This window comes from Thunnus albacares, chromosome 16 (genome assembly GCF_914725855.1).
Source record: "Thunnus albacares chromosome 16, fThuAlb1.1, whole genome shotgun sequence".
Classification (NCBI taxonomy): Eukaryota; Metazoa; Chordata; class Actinopteri; order Scombriformes; family Scombridae; genus Thunnus; species Thunnus albacares.
The window spans coordinates 8,117,770-8,136,292 of record NC_058121.1 but is presented as its reverse complement, the minus strand read 5'-3'; the positions used below and the strand labels follow the sequence as shown (position 1 = coordinate 8,136,292).

Here is an 18,523-nt window from a genome sequence, read left to right as displayed (position 1 = left end):
CATGACACATTTTTACTGCTTCTAATCATTGATGCTCAGATTCAGTGGTTTACTATAGTGGTTGCAAGTCAGCATACACAAAAGCTTTAGGTGTTGGGGTGAAAGAAATAATACTTGGCAACTGTCATAGCTTTGATGAAGCAAAACAAACAAAACTTCTGACATATGAACTTAATGAAGCCAGTGGAGCATAAAGATGCTTATTTAGCATGAATTTTACATGTTAAAAGACTAATTTTAAGCATTTATCTTGAATCATCTTATTCAGTACTCATGCAAGCAATTCTTTGTTTACGGTTATAAAGCTGGACAAATTAATTAGTGCAATAAACAACTTGTTCCCCTCATTCAGCTAATCGTCAGACCATTTGTTAAAACCAATAGAGAACAAGAACATCTCCCCACAGGGAAGAAGCCAAAGTACAGCAGCAATAAGATTTAAAGTCAGTGGAAATGTTTGAATTACTGAACACAGGCAGTAATTACTTAGCAAGTTTTGCAAGTACAAATTGATCTGTTAGTTTTAATGATTATAGCAGTGAAAGTGAACAAAAATAGCCAAAATGGGCCAGAAAAGGCTTCATGACTAATACAGTAATATAAAATCAGTCTGATCATTTATCTTAAAGAAGCTGTAACACTTTGTTCTCCTCATTGCTCCGGTTTTGCTCCCATAAAAATCGCAGAGTGGATCCAAAGAGTCACAGTAATTTCTTAGTCTTTATTTTGTTGGGATGTGACATGGCAGTAGTGCACGTTATAACCCATCATAGAAAGCTCAGGCTTTAATGAATGCACTTTTAAGAGTTCAAAGCAAAAAGGCAACGGGACACTCACCACACTCCGAGTGAACTTCTCCAGGGAGGTACGTCGCCCCTGCTCCGTTTCAGGCTGGAGGAGGAGAATCCATGTAAGTCAAAGAGAAAGTAAAAAGAGGGGAAAAAAACATTTCAGTGTTCAAGGCTAATATATTCACATACATCTCACACACATCACATCTCAAATTTGTTCACATTTAAGGCTGAATTCACCAAAATTACAAAAAAAAAACAAAACAGCATTTTTCATAGGAGTACTGTTCTGTATATTTGCTGTGGCCATTTGGAAAGATACAGGGAAAAAGCAGCATGCGCACACACTGGGCCATAACTCCCAAAGCCTTTTTGGCTGACTGAAAAAGGCAACATTTCAACCCTACCAGGTCTTCATCAGGCGGTGTTGAAACATTGCCTTTTTCAGTCAGTAATAAAAAGACTTATGCTATGGGATGTACACACACCATCTCTTTGCTGTCTTGGGAAATACAACATGTAATGTTCAACTTTGCATTCTAAAATTGGTCTACAGAAGTTGTTAATTGAGATCATTTAAATTAACAGAGAAACTATTGTGTGGCCTTTCATGTCTCACAGCCAGGTGAAACACATATAGCAAACTTGACCATTAAATAACAAAGAAAACATCTGCTGTCGATCACCACAAGAGCAGCATACAGCCACTGCCATTATTCTGAGCACAGTGATTTTCTGAGCACTTCTACTTCATGGTTAGATACCACAAGAAGTAAGATTATTTTATTTAGGTGAATCAACCCTTTAAGGCATATCATTGACATCCCTTTACAAAGCGACTTACTACATTGCTAATGCTACATGAAATGATACCATTACATTCTGTATGTACCCTGATATTGACCCATGGGATGATGTCAAACAGAAACACACACACACATACTTTCTTCCGTGCCATCAGCAGGTCCTGGTAGACGTTGGAGCGCAGGAAGCGCGTATAGCTGTCACTTTTCATCAGCTTGTAGATGTGGTCCTGAATGAACAGATAGGAGGAAAAACATAGAGTAAGAAACAGGAGGAGAAAAGGTTTAAAATGTTCACCGAATTGAGAGCGAGTGTAGTTCTCATCAATGTGGGTCAGTGCAAATGATGTATGAATCCTGCAGTGGAAACTCAGAGTAAACTAAACAAGGCAGTCACTCAGGGAGAAAGATGGCTGAAGTTCACTGGCAACCACTGTAACTGACAGGAGAAATCCTTTCTTTATTTGACTCTTCCCTTTTAAGCCTGTAACCGGAGAGGAAATTTGATAGACACCCCACCCCCCCTAAATCTTATCCATCTCCCAGTGAGGCGTATATTCTCTAGAAATCACTCCACAATATAAACCCATTAGTTGATATTGGTGAAGCGTGTGAGAAAGACAAATGGGGCAGACAACAGTGTGGGATAGAGTTTCTGAAGAGGGAGCTCTGACACTGATCACCTGAAGAGATATAAATTAAAAGGGAGATAAAATCGCTCTGCACAGCACAGAATATGAGCCTTGCAGTGAGAGAGAGGGTGGGGAAACATGATATCTGTTATTATATTTCTACGCATATTTTTGGCAACTAATGAAAGTAATGCATTTTAGTAGCCTATTGTTTGTGATAAAATGAATAGTTGCTGGCAGTACTGTAGGTATGGAGAAGTTCACTCTTTAGCCAGTGTATATTAAAAGGCAGCAGGTGTATTATTTATGTGTATTATTGAATTTCAGTTTGGCCTGATGAGTTAACCTTTCAGCTGTCAGGAGGGGGAAAATTGGATGTTTGGCTCTACCCCCCTGGCATTTTGAGTACACAGACTATTTTCTCTTGTTTGAATGTAATTTATAAAAATGTGTGTGTGTGTGTGTTTTTTTTTTAAATGCCAGTTGTAGATACTGTTAGTTCTATGTGTATGTACTAATGGGATTTTAAAGGCGTTTCAGTCACTTTTTCCCCAATTTTGTTGTGAGATGTTTCATTAAAATGGGGAATGTTAAACCTGTCGTCCCTGTAGGGTTTGTGTTGGGTCAAAAGCAAAGTGAAAAATACTTATCATAATTAATCAAATATCATTATTATTATACTACGTTAGAGGCCCATTTGATGAGAAAATGGACAAGGTTGACTGGTTTTTATGACTGATTTCACAACAAAATATACACAGAATAGCAATCTAGTTTGGAGTGTTCATGTATTATGTGATGTGAAACAATTTACCGAGGGTTCTGATTTCAGATGCAGTATATTCAGCCACTACTCTCCCTTTCTTCCCACATCTTGTATTTTCCTACCTGTGCATCCTCATAGCTGTATCGTCCGGGGTCTTTCAGGTTCTGGCTCGTGCGTTCGTAGCTGTGAGAGTCCAGATTGATAGAGCTGGGCGCTCCCTCGGCCAGAAACTCTGTCCAGATATCCTGCGCTCTCTGTGCCACTTCCTGTTGCGGCATCCTCTTCAGGTCCTGCACTGCCAGCCAAAACCTGCATATGTACAAATCAAATGCACCTCAGATGATGGTTTGACTTCAAGAGTGAACAATCACAAGATCCACATGCAGTACCAATGCACAGAATTTATTTTTCAGTGGTAATTTATTCTTAATCTGTAGTAAATTATGCACTTTCACACTACAGAAATTAACTGTCTTTTATCTCTTTAAGATTGAGTAAAAAGCATTTTTCTTAGAGATGATCCAAAAATTTGACATTTGTGAAGTGGTCTGACTGATTATGTCATACAGACACTGATGATTCATTGTTACTAAATTACTAAAACAACTGAAACTTCATTGTCGCACTCATTTGAAAAAAAAACAAAAAACATACAATTTTAGGATTTTATAAGAGAATGAATGAGTAGTTAAGAGGGACATCTTTTAAAAAGCAGAGACACAAATTATGTGGAATTCATATATATGCAATATGTTCTTGTGCACTGACAGAATTGTATATATTCTCATACAGACTTGAGGATTCTGGCGCTTCTGCTTTATACACAGGAGAGGAAGACAGTAAATAGAGGTGAGACAAACACAAAACATGATTTGAATTTTCAATGCTGCAGGCTCCTGCAAAGCAGAATCTACAAAACTATCACCTGAGCAATATCAGGGCATTTGAAGGTTTCACAAACTGTAAAATCTGAAACATTTTTTAAAGGCAGTTAGATATTTTTAAGACTAAGTCAGCTCATAAAAATGGCAAAATCAATTTAAATTTTAACTTGCCAGTGTGAGTCTGTCTAGTCTAGTATAAGGTAACCAATATGCAGGAAAGCAGGTCATTAACTGTATTAAACACCAGAGGCATTAGAGAGCCACTGGCTGAATGCCCTCAATATTAGTTTGTATATTGATCTGTGGACTGCTTCAGTAATATAGAAAGAAACACCTTCAGGGTCTGTTTTTCCCTCTTACACACACTCTCTCTTCATTTTCACTCGGTCATTTTCTCTGTGTCCCACTCTCTATGTAGTGCCCTTCCAAAAGCTCCTTCATAAAAGCAAAAGCAATTAAAGGTCCAGAAGAAATGAACAAGAGAGTGGGAGAGATAGGGACGAGAGGACCGGTGGGTGCGAGTGTGTTTGTGTGTTATCTCCATTTGTAGCTCATAGGTATCAACAACCTCCATGCTATTTCTCACAGTTCATTCCCAGACTCTGTGATTCCTAACAGGTCTCTCCTCCTCTCTCTGGCTTTTAGAGTTGCTCTCTGTCTCTCTTCCTCTCACAAAAACACCCACTCATTGCCTCTCTGGTTCATTTAAGGGATAATGCCCGATGAGGTGTCCATTATCAGGAATTAATGGACAACGGGGAGGCCAGAACCGTCCAACGTGCAGCGGAGGACAGTTCTGGCCTCCCCGTTGTCCATTAATTCCTGATAACAGACACCTGAAAACCAGACACCAGGAAAAAAAATAAGACCATTAATTTATATTTTCATGCATTTCACAATCAAAATCTAAAGTTTTTCACAATACATGACTCTGTTTCCCGGGTAACACATGAGGGTTTGACTAATACCTGGAGCAATCATTACCATCCTATAATATTTGTAGCTATGTAATGGAAACATTGTTCACTGCTCCAGTAAATAGGACGAACCTTAGATACGACTTGTCACCTGGAGATATTTCTAGCCTTCTCATCTCATAGAACCCTTTGGCTAAGCTATAACACTGCGCACGGTTGACAAACAGTGAGTTAAATATAATTTGATAGTGTGTTTAACAACAAGACTAGCTAGCTATCCTGGTGTTAACTCCTTGTGCAGTTTCTCCCTTTTCTTTTAAAATTATTTTTCTTCAGCTGCATGCCGGTCATCAAAGTTGTCATATTCTTCAAATAGGTTAAAAGAAATGTTGAGATCACTCTGTGATAATTAGATGTTAACTTGTTAATGCGTTGCAATAATTTGTAAACTTTGGCCACATGTTGCTATGGTTACTCATTTTAGCCAGTGCATTAATTTAGAACTGTGAATTAAATGGAGACCCACTTATAAATAGTACCTAATGGCTTTATTAATGGTTAATAAAATAATTACTAATGCCTTAAAGATCAATTATAAGCCATTAACACAAACAACTCTTGGTTTGCCAGATTGTGAAAAATCCTTCCACGACTTTGTAGAAAATGGCTGCAGAGAATCTGAAACAAAGTTACTTATTAAGCATTTATTAACTATTACTAACATTTATTACTGCATTATTACCAAATATAAATAACCATCAGCCAAAGGGGTTTTCCACAAACTAGCAGCCCAAAATAGGTTAAGTAAAAGCTCTACTATCAATGAATTATTAAGACATTTTTGCAACCTACAAACCCTTTATAAAGGTTGACCTATTAGGAAGTGTAACCCTCATTTATTTTCTATTCTATTCATGTACTTATACTGCTTTGTGCTGCTCTTTCCCACCCAGTTTCCCCAGCAGGCTTCACTGAAGCTTCATTTTATCTGATCTTTTGGACTTTCCCCTGCTGTTACTGTAAAAAGAATCCGCCATGTTAATTTGTTCTGAGTGATTAAATCCTTTTCAAGAAACCAGTTGCAGACACATCTTGCTGAGTAAGAGCAATTATACTTGCAAGTAAAAATGCAGCTCACAGCATGTGTTTATGACATTTAGGTGTCTGTGGTTCATTGTGTGTTCAAAGTACCCATATCTAGTATTTTCCAGACAGTGGAACTGGAGGATCTTTCACAAGTAATTATTTTTCCTACTGTACAGCTTACAGTGTGCACGTGGGCTGAAGTGGTAGGTTGGAACAACAGTGATACCAAAGAGAAATCAGTGTTTTTTTTGTGTGTATTTTCAGAGCAGTGAAAGCTTTTGAATATCTGTTATGCTCACCTCACACAATCTGAAGTGTAAGCACACAAAAGATGTTTGCTGTACAGCTTTAACAGAATCATGTTTCATCTTACTTGGAACTCAGAGAACAGAGGAAAACTTTTCCGTGAAAATACAGTTAATACTGCACCATGTTCCCAAAAATGCTTTCATTTCACTTTAACATAAAAATGATGATGAAGCATCTTATGTGCTCACCGCAGGTTTTCTGAGCTAAACTCTGACTCCAGGAACTTTAGGAAGAGCTCTTGTCCTGCTGGGTCCTTCAGGGCCTCCTCCAGAGAGAAACCCCACTTCTTCACTCGCTGCTGACTGGGCTCTTTACTGAGAGACGAGAGAGGTTTGAGAGAGAGAGAGAGAGAGAGAGAGAGAGAGAGAGAGAGAAAGAGAGAGAGAGGGAGAGAGAGACAGGCACTATAAAACATCCACCTGAAGCTGCTGCAGGTAGGTCAAGATTAAAAAAAGAGATTAGAAGAGATTAAATTACAGGGAAATGGTGGAGAGCATCTCCGTGTTGGAGGGGGTGGGGGTGGGGGGCTGAGAGATGAAGACAGAGGAAGGGATAAGACATTAAAACCTAAAATTCGATTGGCCTCCGAGACGTCTAGAAGGGCTGATGTTGATGTGATATTGGTGTCTGGAAAGCTGCACATTATGACAACGTTCATTTGAAATCCAATCATTTTAATCTCTGCGGGGAATATTTTCTCCTATCCCACAATTAATCAATTCAGCTGAATTATTAAGCTACATTAGGCACAATGATTATACGTCCGCTCTAATTAATTCTAGCATAATTCAGGCAGGCCAGGAGTTCAGAGCATAGTGCAAGTTGTTGAGAGCTGTGGCCGCCCTCTGAAAGAGATAATATTTTAGTTCATTACCTTCATATCTACAACTATTCAATGGACAATCAATACTTTGACATTGTCTTATTGTCTGTAACACATAAACTGAGGTAGGTTATTTGATTAGAATTGATTGAGTAAGCTGAGTGACCTCTGAATTTCCTTCGCTACTTCAGAAAATGGGCTATTACTCAGAATAATTACTTGTAATTATCCACTGCTGCACTCCATAGTGCTGTTAAATCACTGTTGATTCTACCGCAGTGTCGTGCTTGTGTTTGAGATACTGACAGTCATATCTAAAAAATGCATCATTTAGTTTAAATAAAATAACACTTTTAGATTTCAATACATCAATAAAAATGTGCTATGCTGGATTGAGATTATTATTGCAGTGTGCAGTGCTCAAGTCTGGCAAATCACATGCACTGTCCAGAAAAGATATTGTTGGGTGAAATGTTTGTCTTTTAAGAATAAGTAAACAGACATTCAGTGTCTAATAAACAAATCTTTTCCTGTAGACCTTCAAGCATTTTGGTGTGAGTGAAATGGGATATAATATTGACTGAAGCCTGGTCATTCTTTCAGTTTTACACAGAATTTGTTTTGGTCTGTGAGTAAATACACAAAGAATTTGGCCCAAAAAAAAAGACAACAAAAATGTGATTACTTCCAATAGCACAACATGTGTGGAAGATTTTCTGCATGTGTTGGTAATTAAAAAAGAATCAGCAAACTGTTTATTCAAAAACACCATGGTTAGTGTGTAGAAAATACAGAATCACTGCATGTTATAAATATCGTGTCCGTTCTGTAACTTGTATTTGAATCGGATATGTGACTTGCCAGTTAGAGTCCATGAAATGAAGAAAATGTTCACCAGCTGTGAAAGTGAAACTGCTGTGCGTTGTAGTTTTATACCTGGCCTCCAGATCCCAGAGGGAGGGGTCGTCACTGGTCCATGGGTTGGACGGTTCTAGTGCCGTCAGAAAAGGGTCATACTCCATGAACTGCTCGATGTAGCTTATCAGACTGACAGATACACACAGAGAACAGAAGAGGTTAAGGTCAAAAAGTTTACACCCAGTGTTTAACAGTGACATTTTAAGCATGTGTCTCAATGAAATTATTATTTACTCTGTTTACACCTGTGAATTGTGAGTAAATCTGCAGGAGTAGATTAAGTAAATTACGAAAAAAACAAACCAGAATGTCTGTTCTGATCAATTTCACCAAAACTCAGATGTGAACCTCCATCTTTTCTTTGTCAGCCTGAGCCTAACTCACTCTCCAGCTGACACACAGCAAGCTGGAAATGTTTTATTGCTCACAAATTAAACAATAATACAAAAAATTGTACTAACACATTATTGTTTCTTTCCCATAACATGTCAGCCATTGTAGAATTCCTTCATCACACCTGTACTGCTGCTACACTACATTAAGTACTAAAATAATATCTCATATCTTCAAGTTGTTAAGAGGACAGCTAAGTTTAAATTTGTTCTGGGACTATTAGAAAAGTCATTACATTAAAAACAACACTTTCTCTTTTTTGGGCCTACAAGTGGAATTAGTTTAAAACAGCTTTATTTTATATTTAAACTAGAATATAGCTTCTAATTGCTCAATCAAATAGCTTTTAATGCACATGCTATTGGACTGGAGAACATCATCTATATCATGTGTGCTGTGCTTATTTTGGTAATTACATGCAATGCTTTTTAAATGAACGATATCAAACATTAAAATGTTCATAGTTTAGTTGGACCATTTATTAGGTGTCAGAAAAACACCTTTAAAAGAGGTGTAGTCATTTAGGGGTTTGGACCAAAAGAAACCAAAGACAAACAAAGGCTTTAATTCAACCCTACAGAACAACACCAGAAACTAACAAATGGCACCCAACTCTAAATGTTCTCACACTAACAGCAACAGAAACCAACTGATCATTCAACCAAGAAATTAGACTCAAATTAATGCTCAACTAAAGAGTAGATGTCAAACAAATGGATGGATTAATGGATAAAAAATACGGACCAAGGCATGCAGAAGTTTTGAGACCGAGCTCATTTAATGACCAGACCAAACATATGTGAAAAAATTTCAAGTCCTCTCAGAAGAATACAATGTCTCAGAGAAGAGTTCAGAGAGATTCATCCTTTGCCAAACGACTCTGCACTCCCATGTAAAGGACAGTCGTATACAACAGACAAGGAGAGAATCAGGACCATGGACAGAGGCAGCATGAACAGAATCCTTTTCAACCTGAACTCTGTGTGCTTGTTTAAGTGGTTATACTCAATGCTTTTTGAAATGTTCAAACATTTGGTAGCATCAAAGTCATTTTGTGAGCACAAAATAAACTCAAGTAGTCATTTTGTGCCAGTTAAATATTTAAGCACACACAGAAACATTCAAAAGTGTAGAATCAAAATGAATGAGCAGTACACATTTCTTTGCTTGCTATTGCCAAAGCTGTGTACTTAAGCAATTTGCATTCCTTGTAGGCAACCCACACATCAGACCACAGAAAAATCTACTTGAACAGGAAGGAAGTGTCACTCTGTGACAGCCTGCTTTTTATGGTGCAGTGAGTATCATCAAGCCGCTTATGACAATCAGCTATTTTATTTGTCTAAAAGACGTGATTATGAAAAAAATATCAATCAGACACTCAGGCGTGGTTGAAATCCACTGAATCTAATGCACCAGAATGTGCTAAAACAGCTGTAGGAAACTGTAAAAACACCAGTTCAAACTGGTGTTGAATGAAATCAGGATTTTGTGCTCAAATGAGTTTGGAAATTTGTTCTGTTTTCACTCAATATGTTTGTCAAAGATGAACTTGCATATCATTATCAACAAACTGTACACCCACATGTTAGGAAGTTTTTTTTTCTTTCTCCCATGTAGTGGCTTAGTCAACACATTTAATACACATTTTGTTCAGCAACAGCAATTCAATATTACTGTAACAGCTGAAGCTTTGACAAACAACCTTCCAACCTACAGTATAGTTAGTATATGTTTACTGACCCAAAAAGAGATCATATTTGACAAATTATTCCTAATGAGAAGTGATTTAAGAAATACGTTTATGATGCTAGTCGTTCTGAATGTTGTCGTCTAACATGATCGATGTTGTATGTCACGTTGTTTCATGCATTGTTTTGGTTAATGCCTGAAACTTTCTGCTCGATGGAGCACCAATTAAACTCAGTTCCATGCGTAAAGTCAGGAGGTTAAAGGGTCAGGGAGGCAGAGCAGCGGAGCAGTGGAGCAGCCAGCAGTAATCACAGTTTTTCTGCTCTGCTGGGAAGTAATGGCTGTCCTGACTGACTGAGCAGAGGATGGAACTGACAGGCAAGTAAACACCACAGTTTGTCAGCTGCACAGCAGGGATAGGCGATAGCAGTACATACATGCACACATATGCTTTTATGTCTCTCTTGTGGCACACAGCAGGTGGATGAAAACAAGAACATATGTACAGTGTAATGCAATGCAATAGCCCCACAATGAATGGAACATTTGTGAAACTTACAACCATAGAGCATCTTCTGCTTTTATTCCCTTGACCAACTGTTTGTCCTGACCTTAACCATTTCTTCTTAAACATCACACACTGGAAAACTCTTCATCTTATCAAGCCAGTTTAGGTAAGTCTGTAATTTGATTCTTAAAGTTTTATTTTCTTAAAAGTGATACAATAGATGTTTTCATCTATTTCAAAAAATAAAGTTTTAAGACTTTAAAATTACATTTTTTAATCACAGATGGAGAAGTTTTGATCTTATCCCCTCACTTCAACCATCCTTTCCTTGGATACCAGACCCGATTTTGTAATATTTGTTTAGCTGTCCTTATTTTCTTTTTTCCATTAACTGCCATATAGATGGGAGTGACATTCGTGACACGCATGTTGAGTGACATATGCCAGCCTGCCCTAGGCCCCCTATTCCAAATTACCAAACCAATGGGGGAAGAATCTAAGAACAACAACAACAAGTACTCTTTTTTCATTCTTTCCATCCATTTCCTTGCCAAACTGAAACCAGATGGGGTGTCAAAATCAAAATTACCTCCATCTGCCACTGCTCGAGTACAGATACAGTAAAAGGGGAGTCAAGTTTTTCTGATTATAGATGGTCAAAGAGAGCGCAGCAGATGGGAAGGCAGTCAGGCAGACTTTCTATGAGAATATCTGATGCCCCCTTCTTGACTGACAAGATAAAGATTGGACATTCTTTTTGGAAAGTGCAGTAGTTTTGGTGCAAAGCGGTTTCAATTACCTTTCAGCAACTTTAGACATCTTCATACAGTGACGATCTAGCTGGGTGTTCAGGAATAAGATCTGAAAGAGGAGAAAAGAAAAGTTACTGTTTGTTTATGCAGGTTTTTGTTAGACAGTAAAAATAACGGCATATAATGTGTCTTGAATTGTTTTAAATATCACTTTATGAGTGTCGAACTACAGCAAACTAATATATAAACAAGCGAGACCATGGTTGAGTTAATTGGCAGCTTCTATCTCAGTCTGTGGTATTGTTTGTGCATCTGTTTCTTCTAATTAAGACCTATTTTCCCATTACCATGTTGCTTCACGTTGCCGTTGGTTGTCTGTCTCCCTTTCTGATTTTTCATTAACCTTTCAGTCTGTTCACCATCTGCCACTGTCAGAAACTTTTTTTTTACTAAATTTGACCTGGTTGATAGTCTTCTCTGTGGTGGTTCTGTAGCAATTAAATCAAATTCTGGTGGACTAAACATCATACTGCACAGCATAAACATGGAGGGATTTTTAATGTGATTTCATCATTTTGGACAAACTGTTTCACAAAACATTATGTGGGACTGTTTTGTACTGTACCTCTTTCTCCACATCCTCCTTGGTGCCTTTTCGGCTGCAGTGGTGCGAGGGAGTATGTATGGGACTCTGACACTGTGTTCCCTCCTCCACCAAACCGTACACTGACTGAGCAGTTTGAAGATGATGAGAGAGGAGTAGAGGGAGAGGTAATAGAGAAATAGAATGTGTACTTATTATTTTCTTGCAGTGAAGATAAGGCATAAGAAGAGCTGCCAAGAAAGCCACAGAGCATTCTGGTGTAAAATTAAAGGGATAAATTTCACTATTTCAAAAGCCGCCACAAAATGATTGCTTGCATGCAAATTAATCTCATTATAGAACAAGTGTTTATATTATTATGTTATTTGTCGACTCATGTCTACTGATTTAAATTGAAGCCTAAATTTGTAGTGTGAATTTTTCCATTGGTATATGCTGTTGTGAAAGGAGTTACAGGAGATTATGTTTTACAAGACTAATAGAGAAAAAGGAAAGAGTTTTTTTTTATTTTCAAATAACAGAATACTACTACTGCAGAATAATAAGTACTTCACAAAGTTTGGTGTCACACCCTTGTCATCAGAGCAAATACCTTCTTAACTCTATGAGGATTCTTCATGCGTCTACATTTCCTGATGTCCATCTCTGTGGTGTTAACACATCCAGGCTGAGGAAAACATGAACTTAAAGCATTACTGCAGTTGACATTTGATTATTTTAATATTTTCTTTTAAGGTATGTGTGACTTATTTTACAGTAAACCCAAAGAGAGCAGTGGAAAGACAGAAAAGTCAACGAACATGGATGGAAGATAAGGTGGGCGGCTACAATCTCACATGTACAAACAGACAGAGGCTTACCACAGGTCTATGGACGTCCCAGAAGGCTCTCTCCTGGCTGTCGAGGATCTTCCTCTCAGTTTTATCTTTTTTCCTGTCGATCCTGCAGATGAGATCAGTCAGTGTGAGAAATATAGCATACGGCTTTCCTGGTATTAGTATTAGATTGAAGATGGAAGGATAAGGCAGCGAAAGATAATATGGAGATTATAAAGTCCAGGGTGTCCATCAGGTTTTAACAATACTGAAGTGTTTGGTATGCTCACTGCACACACCATCTCCCCTTTAGACGTGTGCAATCTCCGCAACCACTGATGTATACAGTACATGCTGCATACTGGAGTTGTCATTGCGCTCCAACACTGTGATTGGCAGTTTGGCCAAATCTATAGCAAGCACATCTGAGACCCACTGACAAGGTCGACGGAAAAACAGAAGAAACAGATGATTCCTCTGTACAATCCTTTTCATTTGGTGCCATTTAAATATCTACCAGTGTCTTTACTCTATTCATAATGTATCTTCACAGATTGGCATCCTTAGAGATGTAACAATAAACCTGTGTTACCACATTGTGACCAGTATACTGTACATCTCAGTGTTTACTTATTTCTTAGAGTGGACCTCCAAATTTTCACCCATTGAGAAGCGGGGTGGCTGTGGCTCAGGTGGTAAAGAGGAATACCCATTTCAACACAGTTCAATACCTGAATCTTCCTGTCCACATGTCCAAGTGTTCTCGAGCAAGACACTGAGCCCTAAATTGCTCCATGTTTGTGTCTTGCAGATGTGAAAAAAGACAAGTCACTCCGGGCAAAAGTGTCAATAAATAATACACTGAAAAATCAAGAATGTATTACCTGGACAAAATGATATTGTTCTGTGTGACAACCAAAAAAGGAGCCACATGCAGTTGGCATTAGCGCAATGTTTACCAAAAAAATCCTGCAGGGGTCTTAATATTTTGTGTCTGTTTTTAAAGATTTTGGGATCATGTTCTCACCTCAACATATTATCCCTTGAATTCAGTGTGATTTATACTGAAGATCCATAAATAAATAAAATCGAACCAACTAATAAGGCTTCAGTAAAGGCTGATGACAACTTGAAGCAGTGCAGGTATCCATCATTCCTTCCTTTCTACCTCTTCTGTCTCCATTTTCTATATGTCCCAAAAGTCTATCATTGCCAGTGTAAAAAATTATTTATGATGTCAACTACCCCAGAAACATAAACCAGTAGAACCCACAGTGCCCCACTCACACTGGATAGGTAATCATATGAAACTCATACTCACATAACAGGAGGGTTAATGGAGTCTGTCAGAGACATTGTTTATGATATGGGATGTCACATTGAGATTGCATTGTACTTCGTTCTGTACTTAGGTGTGAATGGCATCAGTGGCTGCATTGTAGTTTCATGTGTTGCCATGGTAACAGAGCACACTTACTTGACCTGGGCCTCAGCCTGCATGTAGATGAACTCCCACTTTCTGGCAAAGGCTCTCTGCAGCCTGGCTAGGTTCTCCTGTTAGAGAGAAAATAGAGATACAATTTTTTTTTTTTTTTATGATCACAAATCTCCAAGGAAAGAACACTAATAACAGTAATTAAAATTAAATCTTAAACCATGTCACAGTTTTAAAGTTTAAATCTGCACCGAAATGCAATTCAGATCTCATATCATCACAGACACACAAGTCTGACCTTTAAGAGGGTGTGTTTTCTGGCCCAAGCTTGACACACAGATCAATACTAACAAGTAATAGGTTTGAGCAACAGCCCGGCACTCACCGCCTCATAATCTGCCAGCTCCAGCCTTGTCTTATTCTGCATGGTCCGCTTGCACAGGTAAATAGCTGAGAGGGAGACAGAGAGAATCCACGACAAGGATTTATCAGTACACACCTCCTCCTCTCTCCATTCATCCACTCATCCATGCATCTCTCATCCCCTATGCCTCACCTATCCTCATCTCCCATGGTATGAGTGTATAATCAGTTTCGGAGGCCGCCTGTCCACCTATCTGTTGCTTTAGGATTATGAGTTGTAGTGTGAAGAGGCACTGAGCCCTAAACTTCAGCCATGGCTGCCTCTGTGACAAGATGAAGGGACAGGAAGTGGAACGGCAACTGACTAATCCCGTCAGCCGGTCTTTACAGTGGAGGGTACAAGTTGTGCTGCACTGCTCAATGCGAAGTTATTTGTATTTATATTCAGGTATAACTTGACATGCTGTGTTCACTATGACAGGTAGGGTTTTATTATTATGTGCTCCATTATACTGTGCCACACTGAAACCCAGAATGATGAAATAATCTTTCTTGTTAGCAACTCTTCAGCAGGATGAACCACTAGACTTTATTAAAACAATTCATTCAGCCTTTGTAAGGTACAAAAATATTATTGCACAGTTAACCAATTACATGACATTTAATTGTAAGTTTGTCACACAGTTTTTAGGTGGGATCAAGTAGAAATAGCCAAACATGTTAGACAACGACCACATGACATCCAGATGGTCAGAATTAGGTATTGGTCTATACCTACTGTGAAATATGTGTGATTTTTTTTTTTTTTTTATACCTTTTTATAGCATCTCCTACAAGTCACCATTAGATTGTGCAAGTAGTGGAAATTGAGACAATTATCTACAGGACACTTATTTCCATAGAAGAAAAAGACATTGTGGGAGTTTAATAACAGTAAGCTCTTTGGTAAGCTGTAAATTACAGGTTTGTGCACAAGAATTTATACTTTATCTATTTTGCATATTGCTCAGTGAAGACAAACTAAACAGTTTGTAAAATATATTTTCCAAAGTGTCATTTCAGGATATGATGGTAGAGAAGTAAACCATATACACCTGATGAATGTGATCAATTGTATAATGCTGATTTTGAAAGTTTGCCTCATAAACCTTTGCTTTGAATTTAATCTACAAACTGAATGCACCAAAACAATTTATGGAAAGGAGGAGCATTTTAACCATCAAGTGGGATGTAAATTCTGTTTAAAACAAATAGAGAAAGTGATTTTTGTATGTCAGAGATCTGATCTCGATAATAATCAATAGCTCTATCAACTCTCTCTCAGCACTAGTCTTTTTGTGCCATGCAGCAGTACTACATATTGCAGTACTATTAAACATTGTTCTCTGAACTAAAACAGAGTAGGGATTAAGATACTCAATTGAATGACCAAGTACTGCTCCTTAAAACATGGAAGACATGTTGTTCACCTAGAAGCTGTGAGGGAGTTTCACTCACTCCCTCACCATCAAGTGAAAGCACCTATTTATTAGTTTATTCTTCTTATATATACACTGGAAGTATATATAAGTTATGTTAGGGAATAGGGATACTTACTTTTCTTTACCCAAGATAACAGCATCTTATGGCTGTATATGAATATTGATTTACACTGATGTTCTGATGTGTTTTTGTCTTTCTTTGCTTCATCAAATTGTAAAAGTCAGTGAAACAATAACTGCTTCTTAAATAAAATACCTAAATCAGAAAATAAGAACAACAAAATGTCAAGATATCTTGTTTATACTCTTACCATAGTCAGTGTTCTCCGGCTCCCAACAGTTGGACGGCCAGAAATACGGTGCCTGAGGGGGAACAAAGTGAGATGATGAGTGTGGCATAAAGTAGATGGTTTGTATTCTCCCTACATACAGTTTATACCGCAGCAATACTGCATAGCTGAATCTCAAGGACTGAAATCTATAATTGAAAAAATGCAGAAGTCAAAACTATGCAGGCAAATATGTTCTTTCCAAACTTTCACACCAAACTGGAGTGATGACGATGACCTTTGCGAGACAGTTGTTTTGCCTCTGAGACACAGCAGTGCACACTATGCTATGTGAGCAATCACAATATTTTTTATTATCAGGATTGAACGGATTCAGAACAGCTGACTCTGAAAACTTTTTCCCCCTGTAAGAGGCATCCTGGGGTGTTGCAGAGACGTGGGAGTACTGCAGCAACACTATAAAGCGAGAGGCGATGAAAGCTGCAAAATAAACAATGGGAAGGCAGAACAATAAAGCCAGCAGGCAAAGAACAGATGCTGATAGTATTGTTATTTGACACAGCTTACTGTACGTGGTTTTGAATCACAGTTTTTAAATAATCTACAGTTGAGAGATATTACATGAATGTTAATTGTTTTTATGTTACTTCCCTGTGCTTCTCATTGTCTTGCATTTAATTTGCCTGGAAAATGAAATGCTAATGAATCGTGATTATCTTTATGAAGCTTTTCTGCTATGGCATAACCACCCCCTTTTCCTCCTCCTCCTCCTATTTCTCCTCTTCCTCCTCCTCTTCCTCCTTCTCTCTCTTGTCTTCTCTTCCACTTCACTTTGAAGGAGGACAACCAAGGTCAAAACATGACAATGCGCACAGCCGTCTAGTTTAATTAAACTTCTCCTCCAGCCCCGGTGGAGATTCAGCCCTCCAACAAGTCCTTGTGAATAGGAAGGAAGAAGATGCTACACAGAGATCATTCTAATCTCGCCACATGCTGCCTTGCCATTCCCGAATTTGAAAACATTGTTTCCTTTTTAATTAGGAATTGCAGGATAAAACAGTCTGGCATAATTAATCTGTGACTTTAATGCCACTGTCTTGTCTTTCAACAGTGAAGGAGGAGTAAAATGTCAGCACGCTTTTCCTCCCTTTTTGTCCCTTGATGTGACTCTAATTCTAGTGTACTACTATACTACTACGCTATGTCTCTGTCAGGCTTTTGGTAGCTGCCTACTCAGCCTGAACCCAGACCTGCTTCCCTCGCTCCGCTTGATGAATATTTTAACAGATCACCATTCATTTTTAATAGGGTCACAGGATCCCAACATAGAACTGAAGAAGCTGTAGACAGCGGACAGGGCCTTTTGTCATTAAAATCAAGATTGGTGTGTTGTAATTTAATAACAGAACAAGTAATCTTGAGCCAGTGATTAGGGTCTTTATGAAAGCAAGCGCCCCCACAATCAGATTAACCTCGATGGACTTTTCAGTATCTCTCACACTAATGCAGGATGAAGAAAGGATTAGTTTGGGCTTAGGTGTGTTATGAAAGGTGCAGGGCAATTTGCATTTAATATAATAATGATTGAGTATGTAATAATATAATCCATGTACAATAAAAAGCCATTATTTAAAAATCTAGTTATTTTAAACATTGTGATTGCGGAAATACTGCACACAACTTCAAATGTAGCATGCTAAAGGAAAAAGATTGAGGATATTCTATATTTTTGTTATTGTCAACAACTCAAAAGACATATGTTTACCTTTATTCATGATTCTCAACAGACCATGTAACCCCTAACCCTGACTGTGAGTTTTTAACCTGACACCAACCTTTAAAGATTAACCCTAGAAAGTGATTATCTACAAGCAAATTTTGCCACAACTTTCTCTGCAGCACATTGAGTACTGGTTTGGCATTGAATTACAAAAATATGAACATGGTATATTAATAATAAATGTAGCCCCTTTTAAGCCTCTCTTTGTCATCATTATCAGTTAATGCTCCTGCTCACCTGAAAGCGGTAGAAGGTGCCGTCGTCTTTGAGGGAGAGGACGTGGTCTGAGATGGGGAAGAAGTACCCCTGAGCTGCGATTAGACTCCCGATGTGCATGGCCTCAGCTGGGAAAGGAACAGGACGAGAAGTACAGATCACAGCAGGTTCATATTAGCCGTAATGCCCCATCTACTGGGTTGGAATTAACTCAGTGGAAACAAAATCAGGATGATGAGTCAAAGTGGATGCTTATGAAAGACAT

The 18,523-nt window shown here is 38.3% G+C and overlaps 1 protein-coding gene across 3 annotated transcripts in view; it reads right to left on the bottom strand.

Moving 5' to 3' along the window:
• rgs6 (regulator of G protein signaling 6) overlaps positions 1-18,523 on the bottom strand; it is an 89,363-nt gene that overhangs the window by 1,109 nt on the left and 69,731 nt on the right. For all 3 annotated transcript variants that reach the window (XM_044376467.1, XM_044376466.1, XM_044376468.1), the window contains 13 exons: positions 18,280-18,386; positions 16,284-16,335; positions 14,514-14,578; positions 14,171-14,247; positions 12,739-12,820; positions 12,471-12,545; positions 11,900-12,004; positions 11,322-11,383; positions 7,948-8,058; positions 6,377-6,502; positions 3,115-3,301; positions 1,735-1,824; positions 838-891 (listed from right to left, as the gene is read on the bottom strand). In XM_044376467.1, coding sequence (XP_044232402.1) covers positions 838-891; positions 1,735-1,824; positions 3,115-3,301; positions 6,377-6,502; positions 7,948-8,058; positions 11,322-11,383; positions 11,900-12,004; positions 12,471-12,545; positions 12,739-12,820; positions 14,171-14,247; positions 14,514-14,578; positions 16,284-16,335; positions 18,280-18,386 — 1,193 coding nt within the window. The remainder of the gene's footprint in view (positions 1-837; positions 892-1,734; positions 1,825-3,114; positions 3,302-6,376; positions 6,503-7,947; positions 8,059-11,321; positions 11,384-11,899; positions 12,005-12,470; positions 12,546-12,738; positions 12,821-14,170; positions 14,248-14,513; positions 14,579-16,283; positions 16,336-18,279; positions 18,387-18,523) is intronic.